The following is a 12,023-nucleotide window of genomic DNA, read 5'->3' on the forward strand; positions in this document are numbered from 1 at the left end:
TATACAATATCTCCTGAATAACAAAAGGTAGTGCACCAATTTTGAAAATGATTAAATAATATTTAATATGATTTATTTATGTTCTTATAGGTGGTGAACCTACACATCCAGTAAGAGACCCTGAATAGCTTTCCCATGCCAGGCCTGTGTGTCTCTCAGTTAGGACTCTAGATGTCAGCTCCCAAAGTTACATGCAGCAAGCCATCCTAAAACAAATGTTCGCTCGGAAACAACTTGCGATGCTACACAGTCTCTGTAGTAAACAAAAATTAGGTTCCAGTTTCTGTAATAACATAACACTATTACTTATTACTTATTTCCAAGAGTAAACAATGAAGTCCAGCTGGCTGGACAGATGGTCACAGCTTTGTTCATTTTTGATCCCTGGCTAATTTCTCTGAGTACAGTATCTACTCTAAAAGATGCCTGTGCTCCTCATTACTTTGTGATATGTATAAAATTACCTGTTTATTGGAAATTACCATAGTTCCTTCATAAATATTAATTTTTAATTAGCTTTAGAAGTTCACAGTTTTTTATTTCTATTTATTTATTTTTTTCTCCCACCTAATGCAGGCATGAATAGACCACTTACGGAAGCTGATATCAAAAGACAACTGCTAAAAGTAATACAGGAGGGCAGTGATTTGAGTGACATAGTGGACTGTTTAGACAAGGAAGACCTTGACATTACCATAAATACTGACCTGTGTGTACCTGAAGCACAAAATGACAGTTCATCTGATTTCAGAAATATTGATGACTGAAACTGCTTTTCTTGTGTCATACTTTAGTGATACTCTGTATATAATGTATCTAGTGTTAAATAAATACTAAAGAACATAAATTTGTCTAATTACTTTCATGGTCAAATATCATGAATAGTCACTTTGAGTAGCAGGGTCCAGCTGGCTGGAGACAGGAAAATCTCTGCCCAGATGAGCAATAACAAAAATATACTTTTACAATGCTCATTTATCACATGTACATGCTATGTCTTTCTCAAAAAATATAAGAAATTATAGAAAATGTTTTTGCATAGGTATCAAGAGAATAAATACTGAAAGTTACGATGTTTCCTATAACTACTTAAAAGGTTAATATCCAGTTATAGCTTCATAAGTCTGTAAGATTCATGCACTCTTCCAAGGAGAATTTCTATATCTATTATTATAAGTGACATGGCTTCTTTTATGGGAATTTTTCTACAGAGGGTTTCGGTAATTTAGCCCATGAAACTAGTTTAATTTCTCCCAAGAGACCAACTGGAAGGCCTCCCTATTTCATCTGATGAACAGGTTTTAGGTGCTATTATTGCTGGTTGATGAAGTCTCTGAGCCAGGTTCAGTTTCTCAACCTGTTCCAGAGAAAGTCTCTTGGCCCGTGATGCCTGGGCATTCACAGATGGTGGGATTACTGGTAGCTGTAAGCTCTAATGTTAGGCATGTAATGGGGATCCTTAGGTTACGGCTGCCAAGGAGGGGAGGGAATCCACTGTGCACTCTGTTGTGCATACCATGAGGAGATATTTCAGATGAGGAATGAGTGTTTCCAGATGCCATGAAGGGTACAGGGTCCAGCCACCTGCAGGTGGTGACTCATGTTGGAACTAACAATGTGTATCACTTTGGATCGCAAGAGATTCACTCAGGTTTCAGGCAGCTAGCAGAAGTGCTGCAGATTGCCATTCTTGCTTCGGAGATGAAGGCAGACCTCACTATCTGTAGCATCATCAACAGAACTGTGGTCCTTTGTTACAGAGCTGAGTGGAGGATAAAGGCTACAGATTCCTAAACTTGCATCATAGGGTGATGGTTTCCAGGTTCCACTTAATAGGCCAGGGGTCAACTACACACAGGAAGCAGCTACATAGATAGCAGGGGCTGTGTGGAGGGGACTGCATGATTTATTATGTTAGAAGGTCTAGGAAAAATGCAGAAAGGACATCAGTCTGAATGTGTTCACAGTAAATACAGGACAGTAGACCTAATGACACTTAGTACTGTAGTTGTAAATTCTTGTACCTGTGTTGGGAAAGAACCAGAGCTATGAGCACTAATAATGGAAGCACTGAATCTCATATCTTTATAGGTCAACAAACTTCATTAAAGCATGGAATAAGTTGAGCTGAAATTTTTACAATGCGTCAAATATGAGGTGCATTCAAGTTCTAAGGCCTCCGATTTTTTTTTCTCTGGAGTGGAAAGAGATAGAAACATGCGCATTGTTTCAAAATGAGGCCGCCTTCATTGTCAATACGTCCCAGAGATGGCAGCACTGTATGGCAGATGGAATTTTACCGCCAGCAGCGAGAATGAGAACCGTTTTAAATACTTAAAATGGCGACGTTTTCCTTACTTGAACAGCATGCAATCATTCGTTTTCTGAATTTGCGTGGTGTGAAACCAACTGAAATTCATCGACAGTTGAAGGAGACGTAGTGATGGAGTTATGGATGTGTCAAAAGTGCGTTCGTGGGTGCGACAGTTTAATGAAGGCAGAACATTGTGTGACAACAAACCGAAACAACCTCAGGCTCGCACAAGCCGGTCTGACGACATGATCGAGAAAGTGGAGAGAATTGTTTTGGGGGATCGCCGAATGACTGTTGAACAGATCGCCTCCAGAGTTGGCATTTCTGTGGGTTCTGTGCACACAATCCTGTATGACGACCTGAAAATGCGAAAAGTGTCATCCAGGTGGGTGCCACGAATGCTGACGGACACCCACATGGCTGCCTGTGTGGCATGTTGCCAAGCAATGTTGACGCGCAATGACAGCATGAGTGGGACTTTCTTTTCGTCAGTTGTGACAATGGATGAGACGTGGATGCCATTTTTCAATCCAGAAACAAAGCGCCAGTCAGCTCAATGGAAGCACACAGATTCACTGCCACCAAAAAAATTTTGGGTAACCGCCAGTGGTGAAAAAATGATGGTGTCCATGTTCTGGGACAGCGAGGGCGTAATCCTTACCCATTGCGTTCCAAAGGGCACTACGGTAACAGGTGCATCCTACTAAAATGTTTTGAAAAACAAATTCCTTCCTGCACTGCAACAAAAACGTCCGGGAAGGGCTGCGCATGTGCTGTTTCACCAAGAGAACGCACCCGCACATCGAGCTAACGTTACGCAACAGTTTCTTCATGATAACAACTTTGAAGTGATTCCTCATGCTCCCTACTCACCTGACCTGGCTCCTAGTGACTTTTGGCTTTTTCCAACAATGAAAGACACTCTCCGTGGCCGCACATTCACCAGCCGTGCTGCTATTGCCTCAGCAATTTTCGAGTGGTCCAAAACAGACTCCTAAAGAAGCCTTTGCCGCTGCCATGGAATCATGGCGTCAGCGTTGTGAAAAATGTGTACATCTGCAGGGTGATTACATCGAGAAGTAACGCCAGTTTCATTGATTTCGGGTGAGTAGTTAATTAGAAAAAAAATCGGAGGCCTTAGAACTTGAATGCACCTCGTAGCATTCAGAAAGGACAGATTAAATACAGTTGGTGGTAGAGTGTTTACTGCTATCAGAAGTAGTTAACCTTGTTGTGAAATTTAAGTAGATAGTGTTAGGTACTTTAAATGTCCTACACATATAAATAAATATTCATGCTGTCTCTGTACAGCAAAGATACAGACATGTCACCACAGGGGCTGGGCAATTGTTTATTCGAAACAATTGACATCAATGGGGAGCCTACCCCCAAGGTAATTAGTTTCGATAGTAGGACCCTATCTGAAGCTGAACAAGCATATTCAGTACCAAACAGCAAGCTCTCATGAGCCGTGCTTTACAGATCTGATGATGGCAGCATAGTGTGCTGAAATCAGTCATCACAATAAATGCTGTACAACAGTGATCTCGTCTGTTTAAATTCTACTTCCACTTCTAAATGAATCTAAAGCATCCCCTATCTGGCCTCAGCAGCCAGAGAATGTGGTCATGTGTGTGTGAGTTGCATTTGTGTGATTGTGTGTGTGTATGCTGTCTGTTTCTGATGAAGGCCTTTTTGGCCAAATGCTCACTTTCTGACAGTCTTTTTGTCCTTTAATGTGACTCAGCATCTCCACTATATAGTGAGTAGTAACTATTCTTTTCATAACATTGATAAATTCATTAATCCTAAGTCAAACATTATCGTATTACAAAATATACATACTCTGAACACTCAACTTTCAGCAAAAGGATTTCTTGCTCTTTTGCAGCCAAATCAAACTTGCATGGCTCTACACAGAATACTGAACTGTAAAAGAAACAAGGTATTAACATAAATCCTGAAGAACAAACTTTCAGTGCAAGTAAAAATGCAAAAATGCAATTTTAAATCCACATCACTCAGTTATACTCCTTCATGATGAACAACTTACACCTTTTGTACATGATGTTTTACACTTTTATCTGATTCCATAAACTATTGATTTATTCACAAAAAAGCAAAATTTAACATGTTTCAGAGAAATAAGACAAGCCCTTTTGAAAGTAAAATATAACTATTTCTAATACAAACCTCATGGCAAACATACCAATATTCATTAAAAACTGATGATGCACAAAAAGTTCCCTGTACTATAAAAACACGCATAACTCATGTATATACAGCCACTATTTCCTTCCATATTTAGGCTTGAATAGGAGGCACCACCCGAAAATGGCTGTGCATGTGTGAGCTGTGCACCTGGTTTATAATAGCTTTCCAGAAAGACTCTGTTCAAAAGATTAGCAATTCACCATGCTTTCTACATACCTGTCTGTTATTTAAAAAGTAGCATTCAGTCTTTATATACAAATAATTGAAAATGTAAGTTTGTCATCAATCCAAGGTTGGCTTGAACACAACATTGCTTTACTAGACATGCACCAATTTTAGGTGGTGTCATTAATAACCCAATGAAAGAGTTGAAAGAAGTGACAGGTACCAGAAAAAAATCTAGGGCCAGCTGGATATTCAATGCCAGATCTTTGCATCTATAGCCTGGCACTTTCTCCCTGAACCACATAGCTACACATGAATACCACATTTCAGGAAGTAACACAGGAATGGGAACTGCACAACAAAGCAGTTAGAAGAATATAGGATGAGCAGTTCCACCAAATTCAATCACTATGTCCTAACAGTGTCAGTAATTATGGTACCTAATGAGTATGCATCTGTACTCATACATACTACTTAAGAGGAGTGATGCATATCACTGTGTCTCCTTGCCGATGAATGATACTGGCAACCAAATATTATTTATGCAATAATAAAATAGTAACATAACATGCTGAATATCTATGTACAGATACTCTTTGATGGTTTTATTTTTCTAGCAGAGGTCTTCAGCATGGGATGGCAATCATGGCAGCTTCACAAAGTAAGTATTTCATGGGTCACCATCTTGCCCTGGAGATGCACAGACATCCACAAAATGGTTATATTAATGACAGATTCATGCTGTTAGACACAGGAAATGAACTCTGAGGAGATTACTATGATTCTCTCAAGTACACTGAATTAGGGTGGTTGTTTAATGTAGTTTATGTATGCAGAACAAAATTTTCACTCTGCACCAGAGTGTGCACTGATATGAAAGTTTCTGGTAGATTAAGACTTTGTGCCAAACCATGATTCAACCTGGGGACCCTATGCCTTCATCAGCAATTTTTCTAGCAACTAAGTTACCCAAACATGACTCTTGATCCTTCCTCTGAGCTTTATTTCCATCAATACATCATCTCCTACCTTCTAAAACACACAGAAGGTCTGCTGCAAAACTTGCAGGACTAGCACTGCTAGAAGAAAGGATATTGTGGAGACACGACTTAGCCACAGCCTTAGGAATGCTTTCGGAATGAAATTTTCACTCTTCAGCAGAGTAAACATTGAAAGAGTGTTGTTTCCCATTATATACGTGAACTTAACTTACTGACAGGTTAAAACTGTGTGCCAGGTCAAGACAAAAGGTCCTGGGTTGAGTCTCAGTCTGGCACAGAATTTTTATCTGCCAGGAAGTTTCATATCAGTGCATACTCCATTGCAGAGTCAAAATTTCATTCTGAAAACATCCCCCAGGCTGTGGTTAAGACATGTCTCCACAATATCCTTTCTTTCAGGAGTCTGGTCCTCCAATTTTTGCAGAAGAGCTTCTGCAGTGGATTGTGCACTAATATGAAATTTCCTGGCCAGTTAAAAACTTTATGCCGGACTGAGACTTGAACTCGAGACCTTCGCCTTTCACAGGAAAGTGTTCTGTCAACTGAGGTACCCGAGAAGTTTTGTAACAGCACACACCTTGCTGCAGACTGAAAATATCATTGAGGAACCACCCCCAAGTTGTGGCAAGCCATGTAATATCCTTTTCTCCAGCCTTTCAAGTTTTTCAGCAGTGCTTCTGCGAGCTTCAGATAGTAGGAGATGAGGAACTGGCAGAAGTAAAGCTGTGAGGACAGGTCGTGAGTCTATGGGAAGTGTGCTTGCCCATGAAAGGCAAAAGTCCCAAGTTCAAGTCTCAGCCCAGCACAGAGTTTTAACCTGCCAGGAAGTTTAGTTCATGTATATACTGAAAAAAATGTATAATATATGATTTGTTAACTCAAAATTAGCAGAGGAAGTTCTTTACAAAACTTAGATATCAATTCTTGATTTTAAAGTAATCATGACAGATCTGAAGAAGAAATCTTAGAGAAAAATAATCACACACAAATAAAGATGATGATAAAGCACTGGACAAAGTAGTTACAACACAACATGAATACCAAATCAGTCGGTTTCAATCCAAACATGAAAAGATAATAAACACACAGCTTATTCCTGTTGAATAGTGCTAAAGGGACTTTTACAGATTTCCATCTGACAGTTGAATCACCAATAACAGTAATACCACATGCCCTCATTCCATGAGTCATTGCATAGAGTTCTGTAATTTAACCCAGGGCTTCACACAACACCAGATGGGTTGCCACCACCTCTCTATCTGACAGCCAAATGCTGGCAGTGAAAACTTCTTCCATCGTTAGGATTCAAAATGGCCACCTCCAAGTTGATCATCACTGCATCAAGTTGTATGTCATCTTTGGCTATTGAAGCAAATTGTGAAGTAGGTAACTGTTCATCTTGCGTGCACTTAAAAATACGCAGCCTGAATAAAAGAGATAATCTTTGTGCTTATGCATTCTTGTACAAAGTTCTTTTAACAAACTGGTGGCAGATATAAAGTAAGAAATTAGGAAACTCTGTAGACTAAAATAAGAATTAAAGATCTGTCTCATTAGCCACTACCCTGACAAATATTTATCCACATCCACCATCTAAGATGGGTTGATAACTGATGTGACTGCATAAGAAACTTGTTCTAAAATCTTATTGTACACAACGTTATTCATACACAGATGAACTCTGTACCAGAAATCCATCACTTAACTGAATATGTCTGACTAATGAAATTTTGTGTCACAGTGGACATCAAATGCAGACTTCCGGCTTTTCATATTCTGAAAGTTCAACACTGTGTTGTTCACTCAGACAAATCAAGTAGTGAAGTGCACATTTATCGGACTTAGTTCACAGTTTGAGTGTTTCTTCTGATCACTCATAGTTGTTCTTGCTACAGCAATAATATTCTTTCTTGCCTCTCACTCAACAGGCTCTTGTGGTACAATGTAACAAGAAAATAATGAAAAAAGAAAGATTACCTGTGATCTGCCATCTGCTTCTGAAATCTCAGATACGGTGTTGAAAAATAGCTGTATCTTATGGAACCTGAAGGTAAACAGAGCAAAAGTCTGTTTTCAGGTACCTAAAAGTTTACCACTGACTTAAGAACTCCTGCATGGATAAATAAATGCAGACTTATTCAAGATGTTCCACATGTAGATGAGCACTTTTCATGATTTAACAAACAGTATTTGTTGGAATTGAAAGGCTGTGATACTTCCTTAGCTCAACACAATTATTCAAAAGCTGCAGACATACCAAAATGATCAGGTTATGGCCAAAGAGAATGCTGTGGTGATGTGGGACTGTTGTTTGATTACCAGAGAAATTGCAGAAGAGGTGGCCATCAGCACTTTTTCACACATTCCACTGTGAGCAAAAATTTGGCCATGAAGAGAGTGTCGGAAAAATTTGTGCTGAAGCCTGCTGACAGCAGAAAGAGCAACTTCATGTTGAAGCCTCACAGGACATACTGGACTCCACAAACAGTGTACAGTAATGACCCAGAAACCAAATCCCAGTCATCACAGTGGAAGCACCTCATCACCAAGACCAATGAGGGCCCACCAAGTGCACAGCAATGTCAAAGTGATGCTGACTGCTTTCTTCAAACTCCGTGGTGTGGCACACCATGAGTATGCAACACAGTGTCAAACAGTACCAGGAAGTGTAGTTCTTAATGAGTCTTTTCTACATATGTAACAACTATTTACTACCTACTTTATTCAACAAGTAGTGAGATTTATCAACACAAGAACTGATGAAAATTATTAAATGACAAATACATGACACAGAAATGAAACATTACATATAACTTACATAAGTTCTTAAGCATTATTAGTAACTTGTGGTTCAGAGACTCTTTTGTATAATTCATACTTCTTTCTGTAACTTCATTGATAATAACACTTTTGTAGTTGTAAAAAGAGCACTAAATGAAAAATGTTTAAGCATTGTCTTTTAAGGTAAAAATTAATTAACCTTGTAAGAAGCATTAAATTCTAATAATTACTGCAACTCAAGTTGTAGCAAATTAATTTAAGTATAATTATGTATCTAAAAAATACACTCACTGTTTTGGGAATTCGACTGCAGATTTTGCATTATCTTTCATATCTGCCACTGGTGACCACACAAGCTGATGATGCCTTGTGCCCTTATTCTCAACAACAAACTCTTTTACAATCTTTTGTGATCTGAAACCAAAACATACAAGAAGCTAACAAAAACCACAATTGGTATCTCACACAATGTAATCTAAAGAACAACTGAAATACTGCAATAAAAATTTATATTTGTTTACCATGCATAAGTCCGTGTAAAGAAGGATGCATCATAACACAACTAAAAAGTCAAAAAACGTTAATTTAAGAGGATCGCACTAAAGGTAAAGCTGCATTTATGAATTTTTCAATGGGTGCAATGGAAACAAATTCCTTAATTGAAAGCAATAAATACACTTACACACATGGACATGATTTATTAATTAGGGATGCAGCACAGAGAAGAATGTGTTGAGAAAATATTACAAAACACAATGCAGATATGGTTACGACATAAAGAGAGATGCCGCAGAAATTGCATTATGCAATGAATTGATCGCCTATTTTTCATACAGTGTACATTTTTGGTTTTCATGGTATGATTGTCCTTTCCTAATGTATACACTGACTAACTCCACATCTCCAAATATTCTCTACTCAAAGAGAAGCTATATGATACTCTGATAAAGAAATATTACTACTCAGAGGTAGAATTCACAAAGGACAAACTAAAAATTAATACAGACTTTCACTGACCAATAGCGTTATTACATAAATATAATTGTTCATTCACAATAAACAAATTAGTGACTTTAGAATACTGCACTATCCCATTACTAGATTTTTACATGTGTAAGTAAACTATATTACAATTATTTTACATGTTTCTGTAGCCTCATCAGAGGAGTAATACCTGTATGTTATGAGATTAACAAATAATTATTCACTGATCTTCTTCTTTACTGGATCTGCGTACCACCATAAATAAATGAATGAAAAAGAAAAAAAGATGTAGCTTGAGGGAAGAAAGAAACACAGGTATCTGGTAAGCAAAAGAAAACAACTTTTTGTGCAAAACAAAACAGTTATATGAGAGAAATAAAACAACACACATCAATTGAACCGAACACAAAAAGGGTAACAAAAGAGACAAAAATAAGCCTCATGGTGGGCACAGAAGCCAAATGACTTAGTGAAGAATCAAATAGTCATGGCATGCGTACACCATTATCTCCAGTGTACTGTGTATAAATAGTTTATATGTTGTCATCCACATTTACTGATGAGTTTATATTGGTCACACCATAATGAAATGATGAGTATAATTTGCTAGTATTTTTACAAATTAAACATGTTCTTCCACAAGATAGGCTCACAGTGTCCATTTATTCAGCACCACTTGGAGACTGAAAATACATTACAAGAGTGTATATTATAAGATTTTAGTATCAGGTATGTTAAACAGAAACCACAGACCAATTAGCATTGTACTGCTATTACTTGCATGCTCTAAAACAAGTTGATATAGGGCAGTTTACTCAGAAATGAGATTATTTTATTTACTTAAATGAAATGAGCATGTGGCATAATTTTCCAGGAGACCCATCCGGGATTGTTGCTTTTAATTATGAAAATAAATGGATTTCTGCTGGGAGAAAGTTCTGATAACATTCATGCTATAATCAACATTATCAGCCATTCAGCACATTTTGATACAACCAGCCCTATCAAAATGTAAGGCACAGATGATACAATTAATACAACAGCTTTATGAGGAAATAAAACTGCGTATAAGTAGTTTACAATGCCACTTGCTAGTAAACTTATTAACAACTATGTGTAGGTTCTGGAATATTTATTTAACATACATATAAATGCTTAACTACAATAAATTACATTCATTTACATGCAATTATTACCAACATTTACAGTTTACAATTACTTATGGACTCTTTAAGCAATGACACTGGTATGCCTATTTATGGGCATATAACTGAATATTTCTAATTGTATGACTATTAGACATGACAGTACACCTACTCAAAGCACAGTTCTTGAAAATCACTCTCCATGTGAATCTCTTTCCCTTTTAATATACTTTTTAAAACCTTTTCAAACATGTGAAAGGGAATCTAGTGTGCGGTTTTCAGCATTCTTTTGAAGAATTTCAGGTATATATGTTTATGGCTATTTGTGTGTGTGTGTGTGTGTGTGTGTGTGTGTGTGTGTGTGTGTGTTAGAGAGAGAGAGAGAGAGAGAGAGAGAGAGAGAGAGTGAGAGAGAGAGGGGGGGGGGGCAGATGTAGCTATTTCATGCATCTAGTGCATCTATTTCTTGTAGTGTGTAAATTAACATTATTTTCAGCATTCTTTTGAAGAATTTAAGGCATGTATGTTTATGGCTATTTGTGTGTGTGTGTGTGTGTGTGTGTGTGTGTGTGTGTGTGTGAGAGAGAGAGAGAGAGGGGGGGGGGGGGGGGAGATGCAGCTATTTCATGCATCTAATGCATCTATTTCTTGTAGTGTGTAAATTAACATTATTTTCAGCATTCTTTTGAAGAATTTAAGGCATGTATGTTTATGGCTATTTGTGTGTGTGTGCGTGTGCGTGTGTGTGTGTGTGTGTGTGTGTGTGTGTGTGTGAGAGAGAGAGAGAGAGAGAGAAAGAGAGATGTAGCTATTTCATGCATCTAATGCATCTATTTCTTGTATTGTGTAAATTAACATTATTTCTTAGTCTAAGTATGTGATTTTATAAAAAATGAAAAAACTGAAATGACATCTGCAATTCTCTTTTGGGAACTACGAGAAATATATTTCTTCTGCCATTGGAAAATGTATGTCGAATCTGGGTACTTCCGCAAAGCATTATTCCTTATTACAGAAGAGTGTAACAGCAGTTTCTCACTGACTTTTTGTTTCAATTTACATAATAAGTAATACTGTACCTAATTTGTATATCCATCCCACAACAGTCTTTTGTTTATCACAAGCCCATGTAATTTCATGTTCTTATTCTCATACTTCACTGCTCTGAGACTGAAATTAAGTTCATCTGATTTTGTTTTGTTAATGGACAGCTGGTTGGCCACACAGAGTGATTAGTCATTTCTATTATGTTGTACTTTTTAACACTTTGTAAGAGTGATGCCAACATACAGCTTATTCTCACGAGGTATATGACTTGAGAAATCATTTATATAAACAATGAAGAGCAAGGGTTGAAGAAGCGACACCTGTGGTATTCCACATTTTATTTTCAACAACTGTGTTTATTGGCTATTGCCA

The 12,023-nt window shown here is 37.6% G+C and overlaps 1 protein-coding gene across 1 annotated transcript in view; it reads right to left on the minus strand.

The window, feature by feature from the left end:
• Window positions 1–12,023, minus strand: part of LOC126188406 (hydrocephalus-inducing protein-like) — a 78,230-nt gene that overhangs the window by 35,199 nt on the left and 31,008 nt on the right. Inside the window, exons 5-6 of the mRNA XM_049930008.1 lie at window positions 8,767–8,889; window positions 4,160–4,243 (exon numbers count right to left, since the gene is read on the minus strand). Of these exons, the coding sequence (XP_049785965.1) occupies window positions 4,160–4,243; window positions 8,767–8,889 (207 nt within the window). The remainder of the gene's footprint in view (window positions 1–4,159; window positions 4,244–8,766; window positions 8,890–12,023) is intronic.

Source organism: Schistocerca cancellata, chromosome 5 (assembly GCF_023864275.1).
Source record: "Schistocerca cancellata isolate TAMUIC-IGC-003103 chromosome 5, iqSchCanc2.1, whole genome shotgun sequence".
NCBI lineage: Eukaryota > Metazoa > Arthropoda > Insecta > Orthoptera > Acrididae > Schistocerca > Schistocerca cancellata.